The sequence below is a fragment of the Artemia franciscana genome, chromosome 11 (assembly GCF_032884065.1).
Source record: "Artemia franciscana chromosome 11, ASM3288406v1, whole genome shotgun sequence".
Lineage (NCBI taxonomy): Eukaryota > Metazoa > Arthropoda > Branchiopoda > Anostraca > Artemiidae > Artemia > Artemia franciscana.
In genome coordinates, this window is record NC_088873.1 from 38,000,357 (window position 1) to 38,013,630 (window position 13,274).

Consider the following 13,274-nt stretch of genomic DNA (forward strand, 5'->3'; position numbering starts at 1 on the left):
GATATAGTTGTGTGAAATAGTTGGAAGAAGATACAATTGTACAGGGTTAAAAGGGAAAAGATATATATTCTAGATATATCTCTGAACCGTGTACAATTCTATCTTCTTCCAACTATTTTAAACAATTATATCTTTACCCTTTTAACCATGTACAATTCTATCTTTTTCCAACTATTTCACACAATTATATCTTTCCCTTTTAGCCCTATACAATCCTATCTTATTCCAACTATTTTTCACAATTATATCTTTCCCTTTTAACCCTGTACAATTCTGTCTTCTTCCAACTATTTCAAACAATTATCTTTTCCCCTTTAACCGTGTACAATACTTCTTACGACTATTTCACACAATTATATCTTTCCCCTTTTAGCCCTATACAATTCTATCTTCTTCCAACTATTTCACACAATTATATCTTTCCCCTTTGAACCCTATACAATTCTGTCTCCTTGCAACTATTTCACACACTTATATCTTTCCCCTTTTGATCCTTTACAATTCTATCTTCTTCCAACTATTTCACATAATTTTATCTCTCCCTCTTTTAGTCCAGTAGAAACCTATCTTTTTCCAACTATTTCACACAGTTACATCTTTCCCCTTTAGCTTTGTACAATTCTATATTCTTCCAACTATTTCACACATTTTTATCTTTCCGCTTTTAGCCCTATACAATATTATCTTCTTCCAACTATTTCTCACAATTATATCTTTCCCTTTTGAACCCTGTACAATTCTATCTTCTTCCAACTATTTCACACATATACATTTTCCCCCCTTTAGCTCTGTACAATTCTATCTTCTTCCAACTATTTCACACATTTATATCTTTCCGCTTTCAGCCCTATACAATATTATCTTCTTCCAACTATTTCACACAGTTATATCTTTCTCCTTTTAACTCTGTACAATTCATGCACAATTCATTTAAATAAATTTCTCTTACGTCATTTGTACTTTCAGTTTGAGAATTCCTTTATCAAGCTCATTCGTTCTGTGACTACAGGCAGGCTTTCAAACTGAAGGAGCATTGCAATCTAATAGGCCCAATTTTGAATTAAGTTAAAGTGTTCAGTTAATCGATTTTCTTTTTGAAATAAAGAACTTAGCTAGATTTTGGATTCCGCAAAATAAATTTAAGATTTCGCATACACATAATACTATGTAATCATAAATCGTAAATACGCATATAATTTACGATCACGCACAATATTTCTAATAGATTTTGCAGCTAAATAAATAGAAGTTAGTAGTCATAGCAATTTAGTTTTCCTAAAAACAGTATGTGCCTAGTTTTTTACTGATTTTTGATTTTGTTTTCTTTTAGGCTGGTCTCACGTGTGCAGGCCTCCTAGGCAAGCCTTTAACACCTGATGAAATAAGTGAAGCCTATAGGCGATTAACAACTAGAATTAGGGTATGTCTCAGTGGCCATCAGGAATTGCTCCCTAAGTGTCTCTTAATTTAGCTACATTTTGCTCCAGGGGTTTCGCACTCGCTTTTATAAACATGCGAGTTTGTGTCTCTCATCATGCCTTTGATTTTACTTTGTGGTACTCTTATCGCCTTCTAGGATCACAGACCTTTAGATAAATTGAGTATGCAGTAACCAATTGAGTACGTACCCCCCCCCCCCATTTCGATTTAGAAGAATGGGGCTACTCTTTGTCCGTAACATTTCACCTAAAGTTTTAAAATTGATGGTAGTTTGGAGTTTTAGTATGTTCATTCACGCTATTCAATAAGATTCATTAAAGAAAATGAAGATCAGATATAGCAATCTTTTGTAATACTCTCTTTTAAAATTTTAACTGGTTTTAGCCTTTATAATAAAATTTTTGTTGTGTAAGTGTGTTTCTTTTTATTGCTTTTTTTATTTTTAATAATAGTATCAAGTTTCGCAGGAACTTCCACTTGATGTATTGTCTGTTCTAGAACGTCTTAGTTCACATAACGGCATTTCATTGTATGAACTCAAAGACTTTGTACATAACCCATGGCCGTATCCAGGATTTTTTCTGGGGGGTGGGGGGGGTACAAAAACTTTAAAAAATGTATCAAAATTTGTTTATATTCATTTTTGTTTTTGCGTTTTTACGAGTACGACAAACATTTTGGGGACATTTTGGTCGAATTAACCCCTCTGGATGCGGCCTTGACGTTACCCCTGGATCTTGATTCGTCGAGAAGCTATTCTATGTCCATAGCACCTCGTCAGGACTTTTAGGAGTCTTCAAGCATGCAGTTATTTTTAGTTTTTCTCTAATTATTTGAAAGTTTTTTAACCTTCTAATTCACGGTAGTTTCCTCTTTCTATTTCAAAATAGTTGCTCACCAAACAGACTATTGAGTGCGTTTTTATTGCTGCATTCTGTTATGTACAAAGCAAGTTATCAGTTGGGTGGTATATTTAGTTCAGACCAATCAAGGCGGCTTTTGAAAAGGTAGAATCATATGTTTTAAACGAACACGAGTGATCAACGGCGTTGTAAAAAATAATGATTTCTAAAAATTAGTGCCTTCTAAGGCCTACATGTTTATCGTCACTGGGGCATGGGCATAACGTCAGTGTCACGTCTAATTGTCGTTCAGGCTTTTCACGAGAAGACTTTTCAGAAGCGCTGTTCTAGTTTCTCTTGCTTCCAGGACAAAATCTTGATGAGTCCCCCGTCTTCCAGAAATTTTTGGGTTAAATTTTGACAGAATTTTCATTTGTTAACAAAATCTTCATTCATTGATGAAAATCGAATAGAAAATATCATAAAAAACATTAATATTAATTAAAGTCGGGTTGATTACTTTTTATTTTCAAGGAATGGTGATTTCGAGAATCTCAAGGAAAATTTCGGGTTCAATTTGCTAATACTTACTACCAACTGCGCCCTCTACTTTATTTTAATAAAAATAAAACTCCAAAAATTAAGACGAAAGTAAAAGAGTTCAAAATAGGGATGAAACCTTTTTATTGACAGTGAAAAGATATAAAATTTAACTGGATATTTCGAACACTTATACAGTGTTCATCATCAGCAGTAAAACTAAAAGACATGAATAAAAAACCAAACAAAATTTATACCTAATAAACTAATTACATATAGTTTATTGCTCTTATTTTTTTCAATGCAACAGCGGAAGCCAGTCTCTTTGACCTTTTCGGTTCCGGTTCATTAGATTTATCTGACATATTACGTGGACAGAGATCATAGCTTTTAGGTGAGGTGATATTTACTTTATTTGAACTTAGTAAATTATCATAAATTGAATTCAATCCAAATTCACCCGTATCTCTGTTTATGGAATTATTCTTGAATAATTTTTTTTTTTTTTTGATTGTTTCCCTGAAAATTTGCTTTAAACCTTGGTCCCTAGAAATCAAAGAAACATCTTCAAACAAAATAAAATGATTTGGAAAATTATTGATATGTTCCGAGAGGGCCGACGTGAAATCTTCAGGTTTGGTATTTTGCTTTATAGACGATGAAATAGAATTATGGTGTTGTAGCAATCTCATTTTTAAATACTGGTTAGTACGTCCCACATAAGAGCTTCCACAAGTACATGGGATTTTATAAACCCCACTTTGTTGCTCTTCGGACGTTCGATCCTTTCCAGAATTTAAAAAACTAGCCAAAGTATTACTACCTCTTAAAGCTACCTTTAAGCCATTATTTTGAAAAATTCTTTTAAGCTTTTCACTCAACCCTGGAACATATGGTAGAGAACAAAAAATATCTTTCTTTTCTGTTGTTTCCAGAATATCGTCAGAAAATTCTAGAATTTTTTTTCCTTCTTTTCGAAAAAGTCTGGTCAATTAACCAACCCGGATAATGGTTACTTATTAAAATCTCTTTTAACAACAATAATTCCTCCTTAATGAATTTTGGAGAGCAAATTCTAAAAATGCGTTCAGTTAAGGATATGATTAAACCAATTTTTACTTGGCGAGCATGACCGGAGAAAAACGACAAAAATCTGTTATTGTTAGTAGGTTTTCTGTAAATCTTAAAATCCAGACTATTTTCATTTTTTAAAAGAAGAACATCCAGAAAAGGAAGTTTATTATCCTCTTCTAATAGAGAAGAGATTTTATAGATATGTTATCTACAAAAACTAAGAAATGATTATTACCGTTTTATCTATTTGAAATTTTGCGCCCCTAATTTTTTGTCTTAACAATGTTACTGATTTACAGGAGTTGCTAAAAGAAAGAGAAATTTATATGAGTTGGATATTCGGCAATTTAACATGGGAAGATAAGGATTCAAAATTCTAGCGCTACTCATAGGGTAATGAATGGCAATGTCAGTAAAAAAGTTGAAAATTTCAAAGAAAATTGGATAATAGTGTATAATGCAATATGAATGAAGTTTTCCAATTTCTCTTCAAACGACAATTAATCAGTATTTGATATATGTGGTAGTGTGATGAATAGTGTGGTAAATGATTTGTTCAAATATGGTGGTTATGGAGTTGGAGATAAGTTACTGAAGATTATGAATATGATTTCTAAAAAGAGGAAGTACCTAGCGGTTTTATGAAAACACTAATTAAACCCCTCTATAAGAAATTTGATAAGAGAGAATGTGACAATTATAGAGGCATTAGCTTGTTGTTCGTAGGAAGCAAATTACTTAATATGATGATACTTTTTAAGCTTAGAGATGCTGTAGATAGAGTTTTAAGGTAAGAACAGTGTGGTCTCTAGGAAGGGGAGAGAATGTGTCGACCAAATCTTCACTCTTAGGTTATTAATTGAGAATTGCCTGGGTCATCGGACACTTTAGTCTTCAGTTTTATAGATTATGAGCAAGTGTTTGATTCTGTTTATAGAAGAGCTTTAGCAAAGGTCCTATCCTGGTTTGGTATACCAGATAAATACATTAAAATGATTAGTGCTATATACGAGAATAAAATTGCTGCGGATAAGGTAGGAAATGAAGTTAGTAGCTAGTTTCGAAGTGAATCAGAAGTTAATCAGGGTTGAGTCCTATCCCCATTTATAGGGATTATTTTGATGGACCTTAGTCCTTATAAGCAGAGCAAAGACAGTGAGAGAACATGAAATTCATTCGGAAAGTAAAACTCTCCAAGACTTAGATTATGTTGATAATTTAAGCATCCTAGATCAAAATGTTAGTAAAATGAATGAATTTTTAGAGATTTTGCGAGTTCAGGGTGCACAAATAAGTTGAAAAATTAATGTTGAGCCGACTAAGTTGCTAAAACTAGGAATAACTGAAGGTGAAAAGTTTGGGTAAAGGAAAGATCGATCAAGTAGACGGCCTCACTTACCTCGCTAGTATTATTAGTAAAGACGCTGGGTGAAGTGAAGATTTGAAAAGTGGAACAGCCAAGGCTTAGGGTGTTTATCCACAATTGAAAAAAAAAAATTGGAAGAATATGAAGATAAGTCTGCGCACGAAGATTAGAATATTGGAAGCTACGGTGATGACGTTGGTCAAGTATGGTTCTAAAGTGTGGGCGCTCCGAAAAACGGAAATTGTACCCAAAACGGACTGTTTTGGGTACGCGGCAGACTGATTGTATCTCAAACAGAAAGCTGTGCGAAAAATTGGGGCCACAATCCTGCTTCCTAGGGCTATAATGAGAGAAAGTTCGAGATGGATAGGAAACATTCTGCAGATGGAAAATGATAAATTACCAAAAGGCCAGCCAACCGCCTATTTCCAAACAAAAAACAGGCTTTTAATGTAACGTGATGGAAGATTGGAGGCTTTTAATGTAACGTGATGGAAGATGAGCGCGTATAGCTGTGCTGGCCTCATATGGTTTGGTGCAGCAGTGAGTTGTTAGTAGCACAATAGTAAAGGAAATCCTATGTAATAAAAAATAATAAAGAAAAGGTTTTTCTCTAATTAACATTTTGCTGCATACCATATTTTAAGAAAGTCCCATCTACACTTATTATTTTTCCTAGTTTAGACTAAGAAAATAAATTCAAATCAGATTTAAAATTCTGGTAATATGTTTAGAAAGATGAGCCTCACACATAATTTATTTTAAAACGTGTATCATTACATATGGTTAATATTTGTAACATGTTTATATACGATACTAAAAATGTATACTGTGTACAGTTCAGGGAATTTCATTTCTTATATCAACGAGGTTATTTTTTGTGTGACTGAAATCATTCAACATAATAAGCTATCAATAAGGAACTAAATCCATTAGAAGTTTTATACTGTACAAATTCTTTTCTTTGTCCATTGTATGTCTGCGCATTTCATTTAACTTTTCATTAAAATTGTGTGAAATAGTTGGAAGAAGATACAATTGCACCGGATGGTGGCTATTTAGAACAACTCTGAGTATGACGTAAATAAAGAATGAACAGAACTAAAAACAAATCATAAGAGTTCTTAAGTGACAGAAAGAACTACATTGAAGGTTAAAACAATATACGCGTAATCAAACAGTTTCAGTGATTATCCTCACTTCTTGACTTGACTTACTTGACTTATGTCTCCTGCAGGGCATGGTTCAGTGTAGAGAGTGATGTCAGCTTCCTCCAACTTGTGCGATCAGTGGCTAACGCTGGTGCGTCATGGACATCAATGTTTGTCAGCTTCAAGTATTTCGAAAGACTATCGGACCATGGTTGTTTTGGTCTTCCGCGGGATTGTTTCCAGCCAGCTTCTGCGGGATTAAAGTCCAGCACAATTTTTGCAGGTGGGTGTGATAGTATTCTAAGGAGATGACCGTAGCATCGTAGACTGCGCTCTGCAATTTGGATGGAAAGCAGCGTCTGCTGCGTTGTCTATAGTAACTTCTGGTTGCTGGCAAAGTCGAACCATCTCAGGCCTTCTATCCTCCGAAGGCTTTTTGTCTGGAACACCTGGAGAGAAGGGAGCCGTCGGCAGTAATTACAGAGCCCAAGTACGTGAACTGCTGGACCTCGTCGACAGTAGTCTTTGGTCCAGGGCCACAGGAGGGTTGGCGATGCTAGAGGATGGATCAACGACCATAATCTTGGTTTTGTCCCAATTGTCCTGTAGTCCTACTTTCGCAGCTTCTTCTTGGTGCCCACGGATTCCGCCATGAATGCCAGCCGTTGGCAAAGTCACTATCCGAAAGGATGCGATTGCTCCGTATATGAAATGGGTTGTCCCCTCCGCAATCCCTCGCTCTTTACGCTAAAGTTTTTAATTGTTTTAAAAAGTAGAATTGTGGCAAAGGGGACAACCCATTTCATATACAGAGTAATTTCTGTTCGTTTTAAGTTTTAATATCGCTCCTTACTTTCAGTTTAAAAAACTAGTTTTTCTTATTTAATTTCTGAACGTTTTTTAAATAATGCATTTTTGATTTTGGCTCTCCGCACATAAATTATTAAAATGAAATTTACATATTAATTCTTTTTTTTTGGCTAAATGGCTTTCTCTTAGTTTTGATCAGACGATCTTGAGAAATAAGGGGTGGGGAAGGAGGCCTAGTTGCCCTCCAATTTTTCGGTTACTTAAAAAGGCTACTAGAACTTTTAATTTTTAACGAATGTTTTTATTAGTAAAAAATATACGTAACTTAAGAATTAACTTACGTAACAAACTTTTATATTCTTATATTTTTTGTTATGTATATGAGGGGGTTGGTCCCCCCGTTAATACCTCGCCTTTTACACTAAATCTTAAGTTTTATCCCAATTCTTTAAGAATGACCCCTGAATCAGAAAGGCCGTAGAATAAATAGTTGAAATTACTAAAAATACTTTAGCATAAAGAGCAAGGTATTTATCTTCTCCTAAATACCTCGCTCTTTATGCTAAAGTATTTTTAGAACCCCTCATATGCGTAAAAATCTCTGTCCATTTTAAGTTTTAATGCTACTCCTTACTTTCAGTTGAAAAAACTTTTTCGTCTTTATTTTTCATTGTTTTTTTTTATAGTAATGCTAGAAAATCCCGCGCCCTTTTCATTAAATTTCTCTTACCCCATGACATATTCCTCCAAGAGAAGATCCTCCCACATAGCCCTCTCCCCTCAACCCCAACCCAAACCAAAAAAAATCCCCCTGAAAACGTCTGTACACTTCCCAATAACCATTACTGTATATAAACACTGGACAAAGTTTGTAAATTGCAGGCCCCTCCCAGGGACTGTGGGGGAGTGAGTCACTTCAAAGACATAGTTAATATGGTTTTCGACTATGCGGTACAAAATGGCTATCTCAAAATTTGGATTCGTTGACTTTGGGAAAAAAAATGAGCGTGGGAGGGGGCATAGGAGCCCTCCAGTTTTTTTGGTCACTTAAAAAGGGCACTAGAACTTTTCATTTCCGTTGGAATGAGCCCTCTTGCGAGATTCTAGGACCACTTGGTCGATACGATAATCCCTGGGGAAAAAAAAGAAGAAAAACAAATAAACACGCACCCGTGATCTGTCTTCTGACAGAAAATACGAAATTCAACATTTTTGTAGATAGGAGCTTGAAATTTTTTCTATAGGGTTCTCTGATACGCTGAATGCGATGGTGTGATTTTTGTTAAGATTCTTTGACTTTTAGGGGGGTGTTTCCCCCTATTTTCCAAAATAAGGCAAATTTTCTCAGGCTCGTAACTTTGGATGACAAAGATTAAATTTGATGAAACTCATATATTTAGAATCAACATGAAAATTCGATTCTTTTGATGTATCTTTTAGCATCAAAATTCCGTTTTTTAGAGTTTCGTTTACTATTGAGCCGGGTCGCTCCTTACTACAGTTCGTTACCACGAACTGTTTGATGTGGTGGCATTCGAAGCAGGTGTCCGAATCATCGTAAGGTTCGCTCGGCTACTTGAGTCAAAAACCGAGACTGCTTCGTGAGTTGCAGAAGCTTCTAATTGCTGACGAAGTCGGACCATCGTAGGCCCTCGATCCTCCTCAAGCTCTTCGACTGAAATACGTCGATTTCTTTGAGGTTTGCAGCTGATGCTTGCCATGCCGACTAGGCCGTTGAAGATCCGCAGTTTTGTTGTACGAATGATGTTTGGTTTTCGCCAGAGGTGACGGATCAGTCTGCCCATAGCAGAAGGCGCTTTGGATAATCTCGCTTGCATCTCGGGGAAAAGCGAGCCATCTGAAGAAATTATGGAGCCCAGGTAGGTGAACTCTTGAACAACTTCGATGCCAGTGGGGCTGTCCAGGCTAACTGGAGAGCTAACAGTTGGAGAAGACGGGTCTATGACCATAATTTTAGTTTTGTTCCAGTTTATATGCATTCCTATTTTGGCAGCCTCTTTTTGTAGAATTCGGAGTGCTTCCAGCAGCTGCTCCATGGAGTTTGCCAGAATGGCCAAATCTTCAGCAAAATCAACATCTGTGATTGCACGATATTTAAATTTGAGCCCAAAGCTGAGACGCGAAGTGGTTTTTGTCATAATGTAATCTACGATGACGTTGAAGAGCTCTGGGGCCACTGCACATCCTTGGTGCACTCCTGTCGTGATTTGAAAGAACTGGCTGTGTCGGCTGTTTACTTGTACACAGCTCTCCTTCTAATGTTGCAGTGCCTTTAGAAGTCTGCAATATTTCTCAGGAAGGCAAGTCAACTCTGGAATCTGCCAAAGAGCTTCTCGATCAACTGAGTCAAATGCAGCAAGGAAGTCGACGAAAGCAATAAATGCTTTCTGTCGAAACTATGTGGTCTTCTCTACTATTTGTCGAATTGTGAAAATCTGCTCGATGGTTGAACGGTCCGAGATAAAACCAGCTTGCTTCGGTCGCCATATTTTTCGAATGATATTCCGACATCGATCCAGCAGGACCATTGAAAACGGTTTGTCAGGGACTGACAGTGGGGCTATTCCCCGTTAGTTGTAGCAGTCACTTCTTGAGCCTTCCCTCTTCCATAAAGGAATGATGACACCTTTGGCCAATCCTCAGGAATTATCTCTTTTTCCCCGATTGTACAGAACAGGGTGTGGAGACACAGGAGCATTGCAGGACCTTCATATTTAAGCAGCTCTGAGCTTATGTCACAGATACCAGCAGGTTTATTATTCTTGAGGCATTTTACTGCATATTCGGTTTCTGAGGGCCTGAAAGGCTCGTCTGGAGGAACATCTGTTTCAGGTCTTTGACTGCTAGGTTGGCTGTGGCTCTCATTAGGAGGCACGGACGGGCTAGTATTGTTGAGGAGTGAACAGTGGTCCTTCCACCGCTCAAGACAAGAGCCTTCATCAGAAAGAAGTGTCCTATCCCTGGATAGGACGGGACCCAAGGTGGGAGTTTTATTTTCCGTGAGGTCTCGGAGATGCTTGAATAGGCTACCCGTGTCTTTCTTTTTTGCAGCTAGTTCAATTTCATCGGTTTTCCTTGCAACAAACTGGGTTCCGTCCCGATGAATGAGTCTGGTCCGCACTCTAATGAGCCTTCGATATGTGGTCATGTCCCCAAGAAGTCTTGCCTTCCGTCTTTGCTCTATGACTTGCAGTGTGCCATTGGTTAGCCACAATTTCTTTGGGTAACTCCTCTTGCCGAGCACTAGTTGTGCTGCTTCGCTAGTCTGCGATTTAAAATGTTGTCAGAGATCCTCGCTGCTATTAAGTGAGCCAAGTGGCTCGAAGCGATTCACAATCTTAACACTGTACTTCTGGCTAGTATCTGGCTCCTTTAGTTTCACAATATCTGCAGCAACGGGTTTTCTTTCCGATCGTTGCGCATGGAGGTGAAGCCAGAAATCAGCGCACGCAAGCCTGTGGTCTGCGTTTCCGAGCTCTGCTGATCTGTAAGTTCTGCAATTCTTCAACGATGATCTCCAGCACTCGGAAATAATGACATAGTCAATCATCTTCTTTGTACGACCGTCGTTACTATACCACGTGTACAGGTGGATAGTTTTATTCTTGAAATAGGTGTTTGCAATACAGAGGTCGTGAGATCGGCAGAGTTCAAGTAGGCGAAGCCCATTGTCGTTAAGTGGGTCGGGGATACAGGACCAATTTTGCCACGCCATACACCCATATCATCGCACGCTGTCGCATTGAAGTTACCGAGGAGAACAGTTGTATCACGGGGGGAGCACTGTCGCAAGGCATCTGGACAAAGCAGAGTAGAAATCTTCCTTAGTCACATCGCCAGAATTGCTGGTCGGGGCATAGCACACGATGACAGTCATCTTGCCATGCTTGTGTCCAAAGCGGGCCTTCATTAATCTGTCAGATACGGCTTCGTGTAAAAGTAAGGCCTTTCTTGCAAGGCTGTTTAGAGCAAGGTCAACGCCATTCCTTCTCGTGCTTCCTCCAGACCAGAGCAACGAGTCACTGTTACCTATTCGCTCTTCTCCGCATCCGGTAAGACGAGTTTCTGTAAGACCCGTAATCGACACTTTATTCTTACGAAGTTCTTCTGAGAGTAGGTTCTTTGACGCAGGTGCATTCGGAGTCAAGACATTCCAAGTGGATGTTCGTAGCCCCCTTTGGTCCATAAGGTTTAGTCTGTCAGTCTTCCTGACGTCCGTCAGCATGTCCGCTGACGCGCGATGGTCGAGATCTTAAATGGGAGTCGGGGTCCGTGGCCATTTTGTCACTTTTCATAGCACTTAATTTTCGGGTGAAGGGGGTCAATAGCGAAACCGACCCTAGGCCTGGAATCTGATTAGAGCTAGGTTATACCTAGGTACTGACAATCCTGAGGTGGGCTCCACCTGGCACATGAGGTTGCGGCCACCCTGATCGGAGTGTCTTTTTAGGGGGTATACCCCATATTCAGAGGCACTTGGTCAGCTGACAGAGTCTGCCTTATTCCGGACGAACTCCATTCAATGCTTCAAGAATCTATTTTCTAACGCTTAAAGTGAGGAAAAATTACCCTATTGCACCTTTTAAGTTTCGCTTTATTTGCTTTAAATAACACCATTTTTGGGATTGACTTTTTGAAAAGCAGTTAGTAAATGAAATACTTGACATCACCAACCAGCTATATTTGCCATAGTTCAATATATTTCCAGGAAAGCTCTTGTCGAAATTTATTGCAAGCGATGGTCAACCATCCTTTACGATAAACTGCTCTCAAGAGCAAGGTTGGTAGACCTTCCAAATATAAAGATGTGGTTGGTGTATCTGGTATACTGTGCTGGTTTATCTGGTGTATACACCAGATACACCGTACTGTGTTGGTTTGTTCCATTAAAAGTTTTTTTCAATTTTTAATACGCTTCTTCTACGTAAAAAATTTACTTTCCGGATTACCGTCTTTTAAGTCAGTTTCCTAGGTTATAAGCCTCTTCTGGTGAGTTAAATAGCAATCTGACACAGTGTAATAGCTTTAGATAATGTCTTCTTAAAAGCTTTTTGACTTCCAAGTCCATTATTTTATCCTGACTATGAGAAAGTAAACATTGTATTTTTTAAACCAGGTTTTTAGTTTATTATCAGCAACTGTGAATGAAGCTTAGAAGTCGGCGGTAACTATTTGAATTTTATGAATTTCTTGCTTTTTTCATCGCACAGAAATAATACGTTTAAAATGCAAATGATATTTAAAAATACAATGTTTCATCACTGTTAGGTCATTATTGACATGAATATCTCTGCTTACTGTTCATTACCCGATCTGTTTGATTAACATGACTTTTTTGTCTTTAAGTATTAAGTAGTTCCTTTCATATCTTGCACCATCCACACATACTAGGCTTAGTGGCAATAAATCACGACTCCCCACCCCTGAGTACGGCCTGACCTATTTGTATTTTTACTTAATAAATGTTGTTTTTTTAACAACACTGTTAGTGTTCCAGAAGTGGTGGTAATGTTGGACTAGACATCCAGTTAGATTAAACTTGCCCCACCATTAAGACAATTGGGTGTATTATACTGACTGAATCTGATAATATTCGGCAATAAAGGCATCTGCGCCTCACTCATTATCTTTTCCCCAACAGAACACAAACATAGTGTTATGGTGTGTCGTTTTCAATTCAAACAATAGCGTAACTACGTTTTATTATTTGGTATTGCAATTATTGTAAATAAATTATAACGAGCCGTCAAATAAAGCTACTTTATTATTAGAAATTAAATATTATTGAAATTAAAAATTAAATAATATTAAATATTGTTAGAGATTAAATATTATTAGAAATTATTAGAAATTAAGTAGCCAGTGGAATCGTTGTTTTTTTACACTGGGATACAAAATGAGCAAGGCATGATTAAGAAAATTCTTTTTTTGGCTAAATAGCTTTCTCTTAGTTTTGATCAGACAATTTTGAGAAATAAGGGGTGGGGAAGGAGGCCTAGTTGCCCTCCAATTTTTCGGTTGCTTAAAAAG

General features: G+C 37.5%; 2 protein-coding genes across 6 annotated transcripts in view; one reads left to right on the plus strand and one right to left on the minus strand.

Annotated features, from left to right (window-relative positions):
* The window catches only part of LOC136033183 (uncharacterized), a 37,617-nt gene extending 35,986 nt beyond the window's left edge, over positions 1–1,631 (plus strand). For all 5 annotated transcript variants that reach the window (XM_065713884.1, XM_065713886.1, XM_065713887.1 and 2 more), the window contains one exon: positions 1,331–1,631. In XM_065713884.1, coding sequence (XP_065569956.1) covers positions 1,331–1,471 — 141 coding nt within the window. In that variant the 3' untranslated portion in view covers positions 1,472–1,631. The remainder of the gene's footprint in view (positions 1–1,330) is intronic.
* Positions 1,632–11,013: 9,382 nt separating this feature from the next.
* Positions 11,014–11,469, minus strand: LOC136032612 (uncharacterized). Its single transcript, XM_065712883.1, has one exon. The coding sequence runs from the start codon at positions 11,467–11,469 to the stop codon at positions 11,014–11,016; it is 456 nt and encodes a 151-aa protein (XP_065568955.1).
* Positions 11,470–13,274: the final 1,805 nt, after the last annotated feature.

Excerpts from the sequence above, each read along its gene's own strand:
- LOC136032612 (XM_065712883.1), bottom strand. The coding sequence starts at position 11,469 with ATGCTGACGGACGTCAGGAAGACTGACAGACTAAACCTTATGGACCAA.